An 18,771-nucleotide genomic window follows, 5' to 3' on the forward strand; every position below is an offset into this window, starting at 1 on the left:
GCCATAGAATACTCTGCAGGGTGTGTTATCCTGGGTTGCCTAGCAACCACTTGTCTTCCTGTCTGAGCGACCACTTTTGCAGTCCATTCAGTTACGCGTACGGGAAGTGGTCGCCGAGCGGGCTACGCAAACCTGCTGTTCCTGTACACGAAAGTAGACAAAAAGTAAGACGAGGAAACTAGGGGCAGACATTTGAAAGGAAATGGAGACGGTTCTTAAAGGGGATAATATTTAAGGAAACAAATAGAAAATTCTTCAGTACAAAAAAGTTTTACAAAATATATTACTATAATAGATTTTTTTTTTTGTCTTTGGTTTTGGCAAATAGATATAATAAAATGGTAGATACTTCCATGTTACTTCATGTATTTATATTGCTTCTTATAAAATACTATAATTTAAAATATTAGACATTTCATCTATATTGCAAAGTCCTTTAATCCGCCATTTCGTAGTCCAAGAATTCTGAAAAGAATTGTCACTGTATAGGATGGCGGAATAAATACGGATACATCAGGCGACATATTGTTCTGTTTTCCCTAGAATTGTCTGTAGCTAGACCTTGTAGAGTTCTCCACATGATAAGGCGAGTATTTTCCGACCCGGTGCCTGGTGTATATCCAGATGGCGGCCAAGACTACCACTATTAATAAGAGGAGTCCCAGCAGGACGGCGATGACTATAGTTGCCGTCCTCCAGCCATTGTCGGCAACTATTGCCGGGCTTGTGGTCGGGACCGTGGGTATTGCTGTAATGAAAGGAAACAATGTGTTAATACTGTTATATTACACTTGTGCTCGGCAACATGTAACATTTACGGATTATTTTAGGTTATTATAATAATACATAGATATGGAGTTTGATATAATAGTCCTTTATTAACTTCAAGAGAGTTAAAACAGGCACGAAAGGCATCATTTACAACAGGCATGCTCAACCTGCGGCCCTCCAGCTGTTGCAAAACTACAACTCCCATCATTCCCGGGCAGCCTACAGCAGGGCATGGTGGGAGTTGTAGTTTTGCAACTGCTGGAGGGCCGCAGGTTGAGCCTCCCTGATTTACAATATAGGCCAAGCTCCTGTCTTTACTGCAAGTCACCACTAGGTGGCGATGTTATCAAGTTAGTAATAGCAGCAATGCTAAAGATCCGATATATATATATATATATATAGGGGATTTTGGCCATTAGTCCCATTTCCATAAGGAGAAGTATAGATGGGGACAATTGGATTTCACTTGTGTGACTCTAACATTTCACCCAGATATAAGTGGTGCCAGCAGTGTCTCCTTCCATGTATAACAATCATCTCAGATCTATTGATCACGTAACAGTGACTAATGACCATATACTAAGGTTATGTTCATACACACAGGAGAAAAAAAGATGCACAAAGATTTCAAATAGTTCTAGATGAGATAAAAAAAAAAAAATCCAATTTGCACTGAGACACAATACCCGCAGCCATCACTAGGGAGAGCTCACTGCCTACAATAGCTGCATAAGTCCATATAGGGTGAGCTCCCCCTAGTGGTGACTGCAGGCATACTGAATTTTATCATTTATCAAGGCAGAAAGCCAGAAGCTGGGCCCTCCACTGAGCTGCACTACTTACATGACGTCACATTGACCAAAACTGGTGTTTTCAGGAATTCTTCTGCCGATTTTGTCAGAGCTTTTTCCAATTCCGTCGTGCTAATTGGTGAAGAAGAGTTTGTGATGGCCACTATGTGAGCATTCACGCTGCCGTTTCTGAAGCCCACCACGGCGATCTCAAAGCTGTCAAGATTCAGCTCAGTCTTCACCTTCTTGGCAATCTGTAAAGAAAATATAAGACTTCAGTCCACACAAGACAAAAACATTGGTGGAGACGGAAGAACGTGGACCTTCGAGAAGGTTCCTGACAGCAAGAACTGCAATAACAGGGTCTCCATTACTCTCAGGTGCCCTGATAGACCCCATGGATAGGGGTCATTCAGAGAACCTTGCCCCTTTATGTCTTGATTGGAACTGCATAAAGTATAAGGTCTGGACCACAGATCGTTTACTTACGTTTCCCGTGAAGTTTGCGGAAAGTTCCTTATAGGCTTGGCTGGATTTATCATAGAGGTCGCTGGTAAAATTAGCTTTAGTCATTAGGACTGTGGACGGGAATGCCTGCTTACCTGTGGAAAGGAGAAGATCATAAGAGATGATGACGTTGGACACTTAAAGGGGTTGTCCAGGTTAGAAAATCTATTGTCATACAGCCTATTAAGGAAGTAATAGAGGGGTGTCCTCTTAGGAAGAGAACATCTCACTCACTTTGGAGGACCCGCCCTGTCCTCCATTATACAGTCAACCCATTAATGTGAATGGACACTGTGTAATGCTTCATTTGGCCTGTGGTGGTGCTGCAGGGAAATTAAACACTTACTACAAGGTGTCACCACAGATGATGATCACCACTGACCGCAGAAGGTCCCAGCTGGAGGACACTTTGTGATCTTCTTATTGTCAAGGAAGTGGAGAACCCCCTTAGATGAAGGAGAAGGTGCAATGGGTATGGTTGTAGCTAGAGGGTGCTGTCAGGGCAAGTGCCCCACCACAAGCAGGTTTCCCAGGAGGGCATGTAGAAGGTATATCCTGCCCTGACTAGAGGATCTAATTACAAGGTTAGGACTGCAAACTGCATTTTTGTTATTGTCCTGCAATGGGCGCACTAAATTTAGGGATCAAAAGTGAGTCCCAACTCTTCACCCCTCAAAATAGTATATATCTATATATACTCTAGGCTGCTGACTGGTATTCAGGTAGCATGAGTTGCACCAAAAGACAAACTCGCCTTTGCTACACCCAACTCCTTTTCACTCAACCTGGCAAGCTCAGCTCTGCTGTTTCCGTAGAACACAGTAAAAAGAGAGGACAGAGCTTATGCTTTGTGTCCTTGAAGAAATACATCCTGACATGACCATGAGGTGTGCCAAATGACAAACTCAGCACGACTACACCTCACACAACTCGGCTCTGCAGCATCTATAGATTTCAGGACCTATACAAATAGACGAGCGTGTGGTGTACAGACAGATCCGGATACTTACTGGCACATATCTGGTCTTGGGAATCGATCTTGCAGGTAGATGAAGCAGAGCAGAATGTGGTAGAGCTGTAGCAGATGACGGGATCTGGAAGATAAATGGCATACAGTCAGTGACATTCATAAAGGCCGGAGTAGAATACATCACATAGGGAGACCAGGGTGAAGAGGTCGAGGTAGCGTCATATTTCTGGAGAAAATTTTCAGAATTCACCTGTCAGCCAAAACATTAAAACCACCCGCACACGACAGTATCTGTTTTGTGGTCCGCAAAACACTTGGGCGTCCCGCATTTTCCCCTGGTTTTGGGAAAGCTGGGTAAAAATCAATATGGCTGCTGTTCTAGAGCCCACAGGTGTGGAGGATTGTGAGAAAGCTTGGTAACCAGTAATGGTGGCCGTGTTGGTAGTCACCCATCTCTGTGATATATGTGGGGGCAGGAGATCTCTCTCTCTCTTATTTCAGCCCATTGTACGCACGACCATAATATGGAGTCATCCGGGACGCACTGTGGGAATGTTTGTCGCGGTCTCAGCGTTAATAGTCTCTCACGCGAGAGGAAATATTGACTCAGCTTCACGGGATGAAAACCTTTTATTGTAAGGATCACAATGGGTTCAGACAGAGGTCGGGTGTAGGAGGGTCACCGCAGTCCTATACCTGACACCTACACGGTGCAAGGACCTGCTATTTAGGCCCCATTCACATGATGGTCTGTAATACACAGGCGCCGGCCATGGCGGTGCAGACCCATTGACCTGAATGGGTCCAGGTTTTACAACATACAGTGTGTTTCCGTGGGCTTCCGATCTGTGCCTCCGCTCCGCAAAAGATAGGACATGTCCTATCTTTCGCCATATGTTGCGAATTGCGGACCCATTCAAGTCAATGGGTCCGCCCTTCAGCACGGAGTTCCCACGGCCGGTGCCCGTGTATTGCAGACTCGATGCTTGCTGTCCGCAACACGGACTTAGCCATGTTTAGAAAATGACAGCAGTGATTGGATTGGTTGCTATGGGCAACAGCTCGTCTCCTCGAGGCCTAGTTTATGTTTTGCTCACCGAGGCCACCATTTTCCTGAAGGCATATATGTATATGGAACAGGGTGGACTGTCTGTTCTACAATCTCACGTGTCTTGTGGACGACTATTGTCTCCTTGGTCTCTTCAGTAAAACATTAATTACTGCGCAGCTTAAATGAGTCCAGAAAAGTCCCAGAGGCTAAAGGTCCAGGCCGACCCATAATTATCACTAATTATGAGATTTCTGCCTGAAGGTTGGATACGTCCTGTGAGGTGTCTGAGCTCCTCACATGAGTACAGGGAAAGGAAGCGTCCATGGCTCTCCTTAACCCCTTAGTGACATCTGCCATGTGGGTATGACGAATGTGCTGAGCCTTCTCCAGCTGCTGGCGGTGTTAGGCCCCTTTCACACGAGCGAGTATTCCGCACGGGTGCAATGCGTGAAGCGAACGCTTTGCGCCCGCACGGAATCCGGACCCATTTATTTCAATGTGCGCTTTCAAGCATCACTTGTGCGTTGCGTGAAAATGGCAGCATGTTCTATAGTCTGCAATATTTACGCAAAAGCTTTTTTTTTTACTTGCTTGCGGATGTGATGCGTTTTTCACGGATGGTTGCTAAGAGATGTTGTTTGGGAACATTCAGTTTTTTTTCACGCATGTGCAAAACGCATTAAATCACATTGCACCCGCGCGATAAAAACTGAACGCAAACAAAACTGAATGGACTTGCTTGCGAAATTGCACAGTATTCACTGAACGCATCCGCAACGCATCCAGACCTAATCCGGACACGCTCGTCTGCAAGGGGCCTTAGGGTATGTTCACATAGTGGAAATTTGGTGTGAGCTCTGTGCCAAAAAGTCCCCGGGCAACTTCACGGAGATCCAACCCCCGTTGTTTTCAGTTGCGGTTGATGTCCATTCTTGACACGGTTGTGACTGTAAACTGCGGTGACAGCGCTGTCTCTGATTGGGGGGCGGACTCTGCCCAGCTGCCTGGTAACTATTCTGACTGCAAAAGCCACTATGTAAAAGTGGTCATACACACATGACACCAGCCTGCAAGCCCCAGGATCGGAGTTTTAACCCCTTAGATGTCGTGATTAGACAGAGGGGTGTAATAGGCTGATGCCACAATACCGATACCTACTACAAGCAGTCAATTGTGACTGCTGCTGTCGGACCCCCATGGGTGGGGGGTGGATTTACATAGGTTATCATTATTTGGTTGGCAGGGGTATTGCACCCTTTATCTTTTTTGGAGTAGCTTAAAGGGGTTGTCCCATCTTGGACATTGGAGGCATAACTCTAGGATAAACCCCCAAAGTCTGATAGGTGAGGGTCCCAGGAAGTCCCATTGAAATGAATGGGAAGCTCACTGCGCAAGCGCAGACATTGCTCTATTCACTTTTATGGGGCTGACGGAAATGGCTGAGCTCGACGCTCGGGTATTTTCGACGCTCCCATAGGAATGAATGGAGGTTGACCGCGCAGAGGTGTGACCCGCACCTATCAGACATTGGGGGGCATATTGTACCGATATGCCCCCAATGTCCAAGATTGGAATACCCCATTAAGCAAATGAGAGCAGCGCTGCTGTTACCAGCAGCGTCCACTGCACAAGGGATGGGTCTGTGTGGTTCCGCCATTTGAAGTTGGCTGTCCTGAATCATCTCTTATACAAGGGTGCAGGGGGTCAGACCCCCACAGATCAGATATAGATGGCCTATCCTAAGGTTAAGGCCTATTGCACACGACCGTATGGCTTTTTGAGAATTTTGCGGTCTGCAAAAAACTGATCCGCTAAAAATACGGATGACGTCCGTGTGCATAAAAATTTTTGTGGATCAGAACAGCTGGCCCCTGATAGAACAGTCCTATCCTTGTCCGTTATGCAGACAATAATAGGACATGTTCTACCTTTGAAGGGAAAGGAAAAACGGAAATACGGAAACAGAATGCATACGGAGTACATTTAGTTTTTTTTGCGGACCCATTGAAATGAATGGTTCTGTATATGGACCGTATACTGAACGCAAAAAACTGAACGTAAACGGAAAAAAAAATCTTGGACAATCCCTTTAAGGGTCCATCCACACGTCCGTGGTGTATTGCGGATCCGCAATACACCCAGGCTGGCACCCCCCATAGAACTGCCTATTCTTGTCCGCAATTGTGGACAAGAATAGGACATGTTCTATTTTTTGGCGGAGCCGCGACCCGGAAGTTCGAGGCCGCACTCTGGAAATGCGGATGCGGAGAGCACATAGTGTGCTCTCCGCATCTCTTCCGGCCCCATAGAGAATGAATGGGTCCGCACCCGTTCCCGATATTGTGGAACGGATGTGGACCCATTTGCGGACGTGTGAATAGACCCTAAGGTTTACTAAAGGATACGGAAAGGGGCAGATTTGGAATTTGAGACCACTGGTTGGATGACTAATAATTTAGGGGGTCATTTATTAAGACCGGTGTTTTAGACACTGGTCTTACTAACCCCTATAGCTGGCGAAGGATCTGCCGAAGTTATGAAGAGGCGCCGGTCTCTACATAACTTTGGCGCATCCACCTCCACTCTAAATGTAAGATGGCTTCCTTGCTGGCTTAAATTTAGATCATTTTCTACGCCTAAAATAACCCGTCCCCTTCCCTGCCCCACCCCTTTTTAGACCTGGAGTGAGCGGGGAGAACTCGCAGATTGAGGTGCAAATAACAGTTGCGCCACAATCTGCGACAGATATATACCAGAAGACTGGCGTATTTCACTTTGTAAATGACCCCTGTAGTCTTTGGTCAGAAACGAGCGTTTTCTGATCTGTATTGGTAAAAAGTCTGAAAATACAGAAATGCCAAGACACTGCTGCCCGGCACTGGAGGGGTTAAGATCCTGCATTCCCAGGGAACACCAACAAAGATAACTCCCATCAGTGTCGGTGCAGGTCGCCAGCCGTGAGGCACCAATGAATACTAATATTTCTATGTCAGACTGCACTCACCCAAACAGTCTCGTCCGGGGAGGGTAGGGTTTTTATCTTCCGTTCCTGGTTTGCACTGACATTGATAACTCCCGGCAGTGTTGGTGCAGGTCGCCAGCTGTGAGCAAGTGTTGAGGTTGCTCGAGGCACACTCGTTAATATCTGCATAAAGATGACAGAAAATATAGATAAAATGTGATTGTAATACTAATGTGAATATGTAACGCCCCAGAGTGGCATTACCACTTCACTGTGCATTCCTATTTCTAATGTAACTGTTATGTTCAAATGTAATGTGCCTGGTTCACCAGCAGGTGGCAGCAAACACGGCAGAGCTACAGTTAGGTAGAATGGAGCTTTCCATTCCATTCTAACACCCCCTCTGTGCAGGGTTGGGCGAGTCCCACTTTCTGCAGGAAAGGTGGGGACCAGTGTTAGTCAGTCTAGCTTATCCCCTGCTAGGGGACAGGTGAAGGTACACGTCCCTTCTGGACATGCCCAAGCCAGCTAGAGCACCCTAAGCTCTGCTGGCCATGGAGGGAAAAGCTTAAAGCCTCAGAAGCCAGGAGAAAAGTTCCCTGGTCTAATCTGGAGACAGACCAGACTACAAAGAAAGAAAGCGCAGCATAAAGAAGAAGCTGAGTTATATAGCCAGCCTGTCAGTACAGCAGAGCCAGAGAGAAACAGATGTAGCACAGATGAGTTTGCCTGCCAAGTTTAATGCTAAAGCCTGCTTGGACAAAGTCAAAGCCTGTAAACCGTTTTGGAGAAATGTTTATGCAAAGTAAAGCTGCTGTTCAACTTTATACAAGGTCTGGACTCAAATTATTTCCTTCAAATCCCTCAATTATTCCCCCTATTTATTGCTTCGGAGCCAAAGCCTGGGGTCCAGCTGAATCCAGGTAGGAGCACCGTGACACACATAAAGGGACATTTTAGGCCGCACCATTATACCACTCGGCATTTCGTACACCTGGGACGCGCGACATAGAGGGCCCTAGGGGGAGGCACCTGTCTCAAATATTAAAAGGTTGTCACGGCCCCGCCCCCTTTCACTAGCACTCCTGAATACTAATATTACTACGTCAGACTGCACTCACCCTCACAGTCTCGTCCGGGGAGGGTAGAGTTTTTATCTTCAGTTCCTGGTTTGCACTGACATTGATAACTCCCGTCAGTGTTGGTGCAGGTCGCCAGCGGCGAGCAGTTGTTGAGGTCGCTCGAGGCACACTCGTTGATATCTGCATAAAGATGACAGGAAATATCGATAAAAAAACGTGATTCTAAGACTAATGCAAATATTATATGGTTGTCACGGCCGCGCCCCTTTTACTAGCACTTATGAATACTAATGACTTATTACCAGGGGCCCTGGAAAAAAAAACTATAAGTGGCCCCATGTCGTAGGCGGATCCAGATCGACAGAATCTCGGGCAATACAAGTAGACAGGGACAACAGAAGTAGGTAGGGCTAGCAATACTACTGTGCAGCACAAAATACTGCCCCAGCAGAACCAAATATCACAGTATAGCACGAAATACCGCCCCAGCAGAACCAGATACCACAGTGCAGCACAATATACCGCCCCAGCAGAACCAGATACCACAGTGCAGCACAATATACTGCCCCCGCAGAACCAGATACCACAGTGCAGCACAATATACTGCCCCAGCAGAACCAGATACCACAGTGCAGCACAAAATAACGCTCCGGCAGAACCAAATACCACAATGCAGCACAATATACTGCCCCAGCAGAACTATATACCGCAGTGCAGCACAATATACTGCCCCGGCAGAACCAAATACCACAGTGCAGCACAATATACTGCCCCAGCAGAACCAGATACCACAGTGCAGCACAATATACTGCCCCAGCAGAACTATATACCGCAGTGCAGCACAATATACTGCCCCAGCAGAACTATATACCGCAGTTCAGCACAATATACTGCCCCAGCAGAACTATATACCACAGTGCAGCACAATATACTGCCCCAGCAGAACTATATACCGCAGTGCAGCACAATATACTGCCCCAGCAGAACCAGATACCACAGTGCAGCACAATATACTGCCCCGGCAGAACCAAATACCACAGTGCAGCACAATATACTGCCCCAGAAGAACTATATACCACAGTGCAGCACAATATACTGCCCCAGCAGAACTATATACCACAGTGCAGCACAATATACTGCCCCAGCAGAACCAAATACCACAGTGCAGCACAATATACTGCCCCAGCAGAACCATATACCACACTGCAGCACAATATATAAGAGAAAATGTCCTCTTTCTCTACTTATCAGCATTTGCCATCAACTCACAGACTATCAACTCACTCCTCTTCCCCATAGAGTTCTCTGGACACCATTTAATTAGATTTTTTTTTTCTGTGAGCTGACAGTCTGTCTCAATCATTTAAGATGATGGAGAATGATAGTATGGGGGTGGAGCCTGATAAGTGGAGAAAGAGGCATCTTTCTCTGATAACTTACACTACAAAGTTTCTTATAGTTGCCTATATTTTAAAAGGTTGGTGGCAATTGAAGACCTTTAGCTCCAAATATTGTCTTCTCCCAACATATCAGAGGGTTTTGGAAGCAGAAGTGGGTTATATCTTAAATCGGAGGATTCCAAAATATGCAAATATATAGGTATGTATAATATTACTCCGCCAGAAAACAGTCTTTGTGAGTCATTGTTTGCTACTTTTAAAGACCTTTAAAACATGACTCGAGTTCCAAGCTGAGGACAGCTCACATTAGGGAGCACTGTATGGGAATTGCTGCTTCTCATCAGCACAGAGTAGGTTCTGACGATTATTCAAAGAGTACAGAGAAGGCTTCTGATCAAATACGTCATATTACCGTATATTATATACATGTATGTAGAACTAGAGATGAGCGAATTTCATATTTTGAAATTCGTTCACGCTTCGTTTGTTGGTAAAAGTAGAATTGCGTTATGTATTCCGTTACCACGGACCATAACGCAATTCTATGACAGAATAAATAACGCAATGCCTTTAGAGGCATTCCGTTATTCATTCCCTCATAATAGAAGTCTATAGCCTGCATAACGGAAACGGGACGGATCTGTTTTGCAGCACATAGACTTCTATTATGAGGGAATGAATAACGGAATGCCTCTAAAGGCATTGCGTTATTTATTCTGTCATAGAATTGCGTTATGGTCCGTGGTAACGGAATACATAACGCAATTCTACTTTTACCAACAAACGAAGCGTGAACGAATTTCAAAATATGAAATTCGCTCATCTCTATGTAGAACATCACAGGGGCCAAGAATCTTCCATACCTTCTTCACATGTGATCCCTGGGACACTTGGACTAGTGTCAACAAAACCAGAAAAGCATTGACATGTATATTGTCCACCATTAGATGTGCAGGTCGCATTCGTAGAGCAACCGTTCTGATCAGATGCGCAGACGTTCAGAGCTGAAAAAAATAGAACGAAAATGTATAGCATGACATCGATAGACAAGAGACAATTAATATTCTTGTACATAGGAGCAGTATTATAGTAGCTATATTCTTGTATATAGGAGGCAGTATTATAGTAGTTATATTATAGTACAGAGGTGCAGTATTATAGTAGTTATATTCTTGTACATAGGAGGCAGTATTATAGTAGTTATATTCTTGTACATAGGAGGCAGTATTATAGTAGTTATATTTTTGTACATAGGAGGCAGTATTATAGTAGTTATATTCTTGTACATAGGAGCAGTATTATAGTAGTTATATTATTGAACATAGGAGCAGTATTATAGTAGTTATATTCTTGTACATAGGAGCAGTATTATAGTAGTTATATTCTTGTACATAGGAACAGTATTATAGTAGTTATATTCTTGTACATAGGAGCAGTATTATAGTAGTTATATTCTTGTACATAGGAGGCAGTATTATAGTAGTTATATTCTTGTACATAGGTGGCAGTATTATAGTAGTTATATTCTTATACATAGGAGCACTATTATAGTAGTTATATTCTTGTACATTGGAGCAGTATTATAGTAGTTATATTCCTGTACATAGGAGCAGTATTTTAAAAGTTATATTCTTGTACATAGGAGCAGTATTATAGTAGTTATATTCTTGTACATAGGAGCAGTATTATAGTAGTTATATTTTTGTACATAGGAGGCAGTATTATAGTAGTTATCTTCTTGTACATAGGAGCCGTTTTATAGTAGTTATATTATTGTACATAGGAGCAGTATTATAGTAGTTATATTCTTGTACATAGGAGCAGTATTATAGTAGTTATATTATTGTACAGAGGAGGCAGTATTATAGTAGTTATATTCTTTTACATGGGAGGCAGTATTATAGTAGTTATATTATTGTACATAGGAGCAGTATTATAGTAGTTATATACTTGTATATACGAGGCAGTATTATAGTAGTTATATTCTTGTACATAGGAGCAGTATGATAGTAGTTATATTTTTGTACATAGGAGGCAGTATTATAGTAGTTATATTCTTGTACATTGGAGGCAGTATTATAGTAGTTATATTCTTGTACATAGGAGGCAGTATTATAGTAGTTATATTATTGTACATAGGAGCCAGTATTATAGTAGTTATATTTTTGTACATAGGAGGCAGTATTATAGTAGTTATATTATTGTACATAGGAGGCAGTATTATAGTAGTTAGATTCTTGTACATAGGAGGCAGTATTATAGTAGTTATATTCTTGTACATAGGAGCAGTATTATAGTAGTTATATTTTTGTACATAGGAGGCAGTATTATAGTAGTTATATTCTTGCACATAGGAGGCAGTATTATAGTAGTTATATTATTGTACATAGGAGGCAGTATTATAGTAGTTATATTCTTTTACATGGGAGGCAGTATTATAGTAGTTATATTATTGTACATAGGAGGCAGTATTATAGTAGTTATATACTTGTTTATACGAGGCAGTATTATAGTAGTTATATTCTTGTACATAGGAGCAGTATTATAGCAGTTATATTCTTGTACATAGGAGCAGTATTATAGTAGTTATATTCTTGTACATAGGAGCAGTATTATAGTAGTTATATTCTTGTACATAGAGGGCAGTATTATAGTAGTTATATTCTTGTACATAGGAGCAGTATTATAGTAGTTATATTCTTGTACATAGGAGCAGTATTATAGTAGTTATAATCTTCTACATAGGAGCAGTATTATAGTAGTTATATTCTTGTACATAGGAGGCAGTATTATAGTAGTTATATTCTTGTACATAGGAGGCAGTATTATAGTAGTTATATTCTTGTACATAGAAGCAGTATTATAGTAGTTATGTTCTTGTACATAGGAGGTAGTATTATAGTAGTTATATTCTTGTACATAGGAGCAGTATTATAGTAGTTATATTTCTGTACATAGGAGCAGTATTATAGTAGTTATATTCTTGTACATAGGAGGCAGTATTATAGTAGTTATATTCTTGTATATAGGAGGCAGTATTATAGTAGTTATATTCTTGTACATAGGAGCAGTATTATAGTAGTTATATTCTTGTACATAGGAGGCAGTATTATAGTAGTTATATTCTTGTACATAGGAGCAGTATTATAGTAGTTATATTCTTGTACATAGGAGCAATATTATAGTAGTTATATTCTTGTACATAGGAGGGGGTATTATAGTAGTTGTATTCTTGTACATGACAGTGACAACCTCTGAGTAGTGCAGTGTCAGGCTTTGCACTTTAAACATTACAAAATACTAGTACATACCGTTAAACACATAAGATGAATTATCTATCTTCAGAGCATCGCTTTGCTTAAGGGCACTGGTGAAATTTGCCTCTATTGAGGGCAAAGTGATATTGTCAGCGATGTTGGTGAGGATTTGATATTCCACAATGACGCTGCCGCTTTTCAGGCTCGTCACCTCAATTCTCATTCGATCCTTACTAATTAATTCTCTGAAATCGTTGCTCAGGTATTTCATTAACTGAAAATTACAAGATGTATGGAGGACATATGTTAGGACACATAATAATATTTATTAAAGCACAAATCCAGTCAAATATGCAAATTCTCCCCCCCCCCCCATTTTAGATGCATGGTCTGTTACTGGAACTGCCCAATGACAATTGTTAAACTGTAAATGTTTATTAAAAGGTTATTGCAATTATTATTTAATGAATTCATCTATTTAATTAGAGACTAATAAACCATATATTGAAATTCTGATTACAAGTCTTTCTTTGACACCCTGTCGAATGGTATAGCCCAATGATTTATCCAGTATAAGGGTCCATAGTCCAGTATCAGACGTCTGTAGTGTTTTGGGGTCCGATATAGATATATTTCTATAAAAAAAACTATAAGGGCTCATGAGTACAAACGTATTTTTTTCTGTCTGTTCCATTTTTTTTTAAGTGGCCTGTATGCGGAACCATTCACTTCAACGGAAAAAAAATGGAAATCACTCCATGCACATTCTGTTTCCGTATATATCCACATGGCCGTTCTGCAAAAAAATGGAACATGTCCTATTATTGTCTGCATTGCAGAGAAGGATAGGACTGTTCTATTAGGGGCCAGCTGTTCATTTCCGCAAAATGTGAAATGCACATGGCCGGTAGCCGTGTTTTGCGGGTGTTTTACGGTCATATGCATGAGCACTAATCAAAAGTAGACATACCCTTTAGTTTACATCTACCAAGTACTTTGATACTGTAGTTCAGCGAAGCCACTTTCACAAGACAGTGAAGTTTAAATATAGTGTAAATATCTCACAGTATTGAATCTATTCAACCTCTAAGGTAACTATTGTAAAAGCTGGATCATTGTGTTAGCTCACAGTACAGTTACAGAAGCGTCCGATGAGCCATCTGTGCTGCTGACACGGCAGATAAGACCCAATGAACCTGCAGAAATCTCGCATGCTTGTAAAATACCGTATATGAGGTCTGAGGCTGGTGAGAGGCTAGGCCCATACCGTCAGAGATTGTCATTAAAACTAAGCACAGACAACCATGTGTTATCTATCTATCCAGTGTCGGACTGGGGTACCTAGGGCCCACCAGTATAATTTATTTTGGGGGCCCACCGTACGGATACATTCAAATATAATAAATAATTTAACAAGTTTTTTATATGAACATAGGCTGGTTGAGGTGCTGCAGATTGAATATATGTATCTATTTATCTATATATTATCTCTTTATCTATCTCCTATCTATCTATCTATCTATCTATCTATTATCTATCTATTATCTATCATATATCAATCTCATATCTATCTATCATCTAGCTATCTAATCAAATCAGCTTTATTGGCAGGAATAAATACATTTTAGCACTGCCAAAGCAAGTGGGAAATAATTGGGTAGGGTTGGGGAATGGGGACACGTCCAGGGTGGGGGTATAGGGTAAGTTTGGGGGATGGGGATACATCCAGGGTGGGGTTTCCATGGTATATCAGGCTCCTCTCAGTCTATGGCAGGCAGTAATATATTGTGCTGCTGTGGCCGCTGTGTTCTCCTCTTCCCCCAGCAGTATGGAGAGTCTCTCTTCCTCCTCCATGGGGATGAAGTCTGGGCAGAGATCAGACAGTCTCCTGAAGTGAGTCTCCCTCACTGCTGAGTATTCTATCTATCTATCTATCTATCTATCTATCTATCTATCTATCTATCTATCTACTATGTATCTATTTATCTATATATCTCTCTATCTTATATCTATCTATGATCTATACATCCTACATTTATCTATCATTTATCTATTTCACATCTATCTATCTCTCTCTATCTATCTATCTATCTATCTATCTATCTATCTATCTATCTATCTATCTATCTATCTATCGCAGATAAATTAATAACCTCCTTTTTCTCACCTCAGCAATAAAGTTTGCCATAAAGCTCTTGAACGCTTCGCTGGTTTTGTTGCTGTAGTCTTCCTTGTATACTTCATTGAGCACTCTGATTTGTGCAGTAAATATCCTTGCAGCTGATGAGACAATAGACATGGTAAATTAGACATTAGGTTTAAGCACGCATTAGGCTACTTTCACACTGGCGTTTTGGTTTCCGTTTGTGAGATCCGTTCAGGGCTCTCAGAAGCGTCTAAAACGGATCAGTTTTGCTCTAATGCATTCTGAATGGAAAAGGATCCGCTCAGAATGCGTCACTTTGCCTCTGTTCCGTCTCCATTGAGCATTTTAGTGTCCGCCTGACAATGCGGAGCCAAACGGATCCGTCCTGACACACAATTGAAGTCATTGGGGACGGATCCGTTTCTCTGACACAATCTGGCACAATAGAAAACGGATCCGTCTCCCATTGACTTTCAATGGAGTTCATGACGGATGCATGCGGTTGTATTATTGTAACATCCGTTTTTGCAGATCCATGACGGATCAGCCTTACTTAGTTGAAATATTGAGGGAGAGGGAATTTTTTGAAACTCCATATATCAAACCCAGCTGAACCTTCTAAGTATAAATCATTTGACAGGTACAGTTGACATCGGTCACATATGGTAGTGGGAAATACAAACAAGCAGGTGTGTCTGTGTGTGGAGGGGGCAGGGAAAATGAGCGATTCTCGTCATTCAGCTTCCCCCTCGTGTGATTGAGATTTCTGGACGCTATGTTCCCCGATCATGAATGAACAGTCACCTCCACCCTGTGATACATTGTATAGTTGTTTCATATGTTTGGTTTATGTGGCATTTTGTGCTTTTGTGTATAAACAGCTGCATTGACACAGAAAGCGGTGATTCGCAGATACGGGAACATTGCATTCTTCTGCGTCTTCTCTGGTAACGTCTCACTGTGTCCACAAGACTTCAGGAAATAACTTATCAATATCCTGAAGTGTAAGCTGCCTGTGTTGACCAATGATGTCTACGTAAGCAGTTACTAAACAACGCAAGAACATATCCCCCCCCCCCACTGATGGGGATTAGCGACAAGGTAAATACGTCACGGATGGACTATAAGAAAAATCGTTTAGTATCAGGTAACTCCTCGAGCAACGTTTGGAAACTTAAGAGGTTTGTGCAGGATCAAAAACAGCACAACACCTGTCTACAGGTGGTTTGGGGTATTGCAGCTTAAAGGGGTTATGCAAGATATAAAAAAAAAAATGGCTGGGGTGCTGTGAAAATAATAACTAACTACTCACCATCCCAAAGCCACTCTTTTTCAATCACTGGCCTCAGAGGTCTCATTCCATATACCGCAGAGGGCAGTGATTGGCTGTAGTGATCATGTGTGCATTATATATATATATATAATCACATGCCATCTCGGTCCACCATTGATTTCTACAATAAAAGGGGTCTTGGCAATGCTTATAAATGTATTTTGCTTAGGTGTACTTTTCACCTGCATACAGGTAAATGATAAAATTCTACCTTCCTGCAGCCACCACTAGGGGTAGTTCAAGATCTTACTGAATACTGTTTTATAATAGAGTTCAGTGTGTAAACTGTATTCAGTAAGCTCCTCAGCTCCCTCTAGCGGTAGCTGCAGGTAGTCAGAATTTTTTCATTGAACCCCATTCCTACGCACTGCGTTCTGAGCTGTGTGACAGAAAAAACAGAGGCACTACTGCTATACAGATATGTGTCTATATGAACTTTGGAAACCACTGAAAAATTCATTAACAAATACAATTATTTATTAATCAATTAATAAAATACCCCCCCCCCCCCTCTATACATAAAAAAAATAAGTAATCTGATAAAATATGCTAATTAATAAGTTTATGAAAACTTGCTACTTACTTGTCCAGACTGCCAAAGTATAATTTTTATTTTGTGGGCAAAATGTTTGCTGCACAGATATTTGATACTGAACTGAAGGCAAGAGATTGGTGAAGCTCACTGATTCGCTGGATGTATCAGTCTGGTTTACGACTGTCTTGCCTCTGGAGATTGTCACTCTGTAGACGACATTGGTTGGAGCTCCTTGTTTAATAAGCTTGAAGGCAATCAAATCACTGGTGACACTGAGTAGTTCTACAGAAACAGAGGCAAGAGCTGCAACAAGAATAGAAGCCGTTAGTACACAACATGGATATTAAGTGAATGTCCACCAATGAGCAACATTATGCTTCTTTTAGTCTAAATAAGTCCAAAATTCTGTGCTGATTAATTACATTATAAATTTTTATAGTGATCAGAGCTCTGATTCTTTGATACAAATCCCCCACATAGAATGTGTCGGCAGATAAGAACCATTTGGCCCATCTAGTCTGCCCACATAGCCATATACAGTAGTTAAATGATCAAATTCTATCTGCCTGCAGCCACCTCTGGGGGGAGCTAAAGCGCTTGCTGCATGCTGTTTATACATTGAAGTCAATATTAACACAGTATGCAGTAAGATCCCTCTAGTGGTGACTGCTGGCAGCTAAAGGGAATTCAGGACCCCGTATCAGGAAAACTAAGCTCCAATCAATATAAAGATCTAATATGCAATTAAGAACGAATCCTATTTTTTAGGCAGTGTAAACAGACAAGACAGTCTAAAGATACACCAGATTTATAAAAAGTTGCTATTGCTGGATTATAAATCTGATGCACTTTTATACTGTCTAGTCTAAATTTATACCACCAGAAATTACAGCAAAATGTTAGCACATTTTTGGTGTACCTTGTCAAAGCTTCTGCCACTCCCCTTGGAGGTAGAGACTGTGGAGGTCATTTATTATTAGATTTATGCCAATTTTTGGCGTATATCTGCCGCAAATTCAGTTGCAAAGGGGATTTGGGGCCAAATCTGTGACTTTTAACCACTCACCCCAGATCTAAAAAGAGGGTGTGGTGTGGGCAGGGAAGCGGGGCGGGCTGACAGACAGGCCCATTTTATTTATCATTTTCTATACCTGTTTTAGGCGTAAAAAATGATCTAAATCTAGACCAGCGTGGATTTAGGCCGGCAGTAGATGCTTCTAAGTTATGTAGAGACTGGCGCCAGCGTAGGGCTTTTAAGTCCCACGTCTAAAATGCTGGTCTTAATAAATGATCCCATATACATTTAGAATTTATACCTGAATTATAGCTGGGACAATGGTCAAAACAGTTTTTTTTGCTCACCACAAATTCCTGCTGTAGATGTTGATGCTGTTGTTGTTGTGGTTGTTGTTGTTGATGCTGTTGTTGTTGATGGTGTTGTGGTTGTAGTTGATTTTTTTGTTGTAGCAGGTTCAGTGCTTGTGACAAAAGATTTTGTGGATGGCGTAGATAAAATATCTGTGGAATTTCCAGGTCCAGAGCTCGTGGCAGGGGATTTTGTGGTGGTAGAAAAGACAAGTCCTGCAGAAGTTCCAGATCCAGTACTCATGGCATGAGATTCGGTGGTAGAAGAGACTAACTGTGCAGAAGTTGCAGGTCCTGTGCTTGTAGCAGAGGATTTTGTGGTTTGAGAAGAGACAAGGTCTGCAGACATTCCAGGTCCAGTGCTTGTGGCAGGAGATTTTATGGTTGGAGAAGAGACAAGATTTGCAGAAGTTCCAGGTCTACTGCTCGTGACAAAGGATTCTGTGGTTGGAGAAGAAATAAGGTTTGCAGAAGTTCCAGTTCCAGTGCTTGTGGCAGGAGATTCTGTGGTTGAAGAAGAGATAAGTCCAGGGCTAGTAGCAGTGGATTTTGTGGTGGAAGAAAAGACAAGTCCTGCAGAAGTTCCAGATCCAGTACTTAT

General features: G+C 42.0%; 1 protein-coding gene across 1 annotated transcript; it reads right to left on the minus strand.

Annotated features, from left to right (window-relative positions):
- Positions 1–539: 539 nt before the first annotated feature.
- Positions 540–18,519, minus strand: LOC120993601 (cell wall protein DAN4-like). Its single transcript, XM_040422076.1, has 12 exons — positions 18,168–18,519; positions 16,995–17,108; positions 14,959–15,071; positions 12,846–13,065; positions 10,398–10,538; positions 8,174–8,314; positions 7,155–7,235; positions 6,949–7,065; positions 3,080–3,163; positions 2,052–2,164; positions 1,615–1,816; positions 540–748 (listed from the first exon to the last, which is right to left on the minus strand). Exons 1-12 carry the CDS (start codon positions 18,517–18,519, stop codon positions 540–542), a joined length of 1,887 nt encoding a protein of 628 aa, XP_040278010.1.
- Between the last annotated feature and the right edge of the window lie 252 nt (positions 18,520–18,771).

The sequence above is a fragment of the Bufo bufo genome, chromosome 3, assembly GCF_905171765.1.
Source record: "Bufo bufo chromosome 3, aBufBuf1.1, whole genome shotgun sequence".
In the NCBI taxonomy this organism is placed as follows: Eukaryota; Metazoa; Chordata; class Amphibia; order Anura; family Bufonidae; genus Bufo; species Bufo bufo.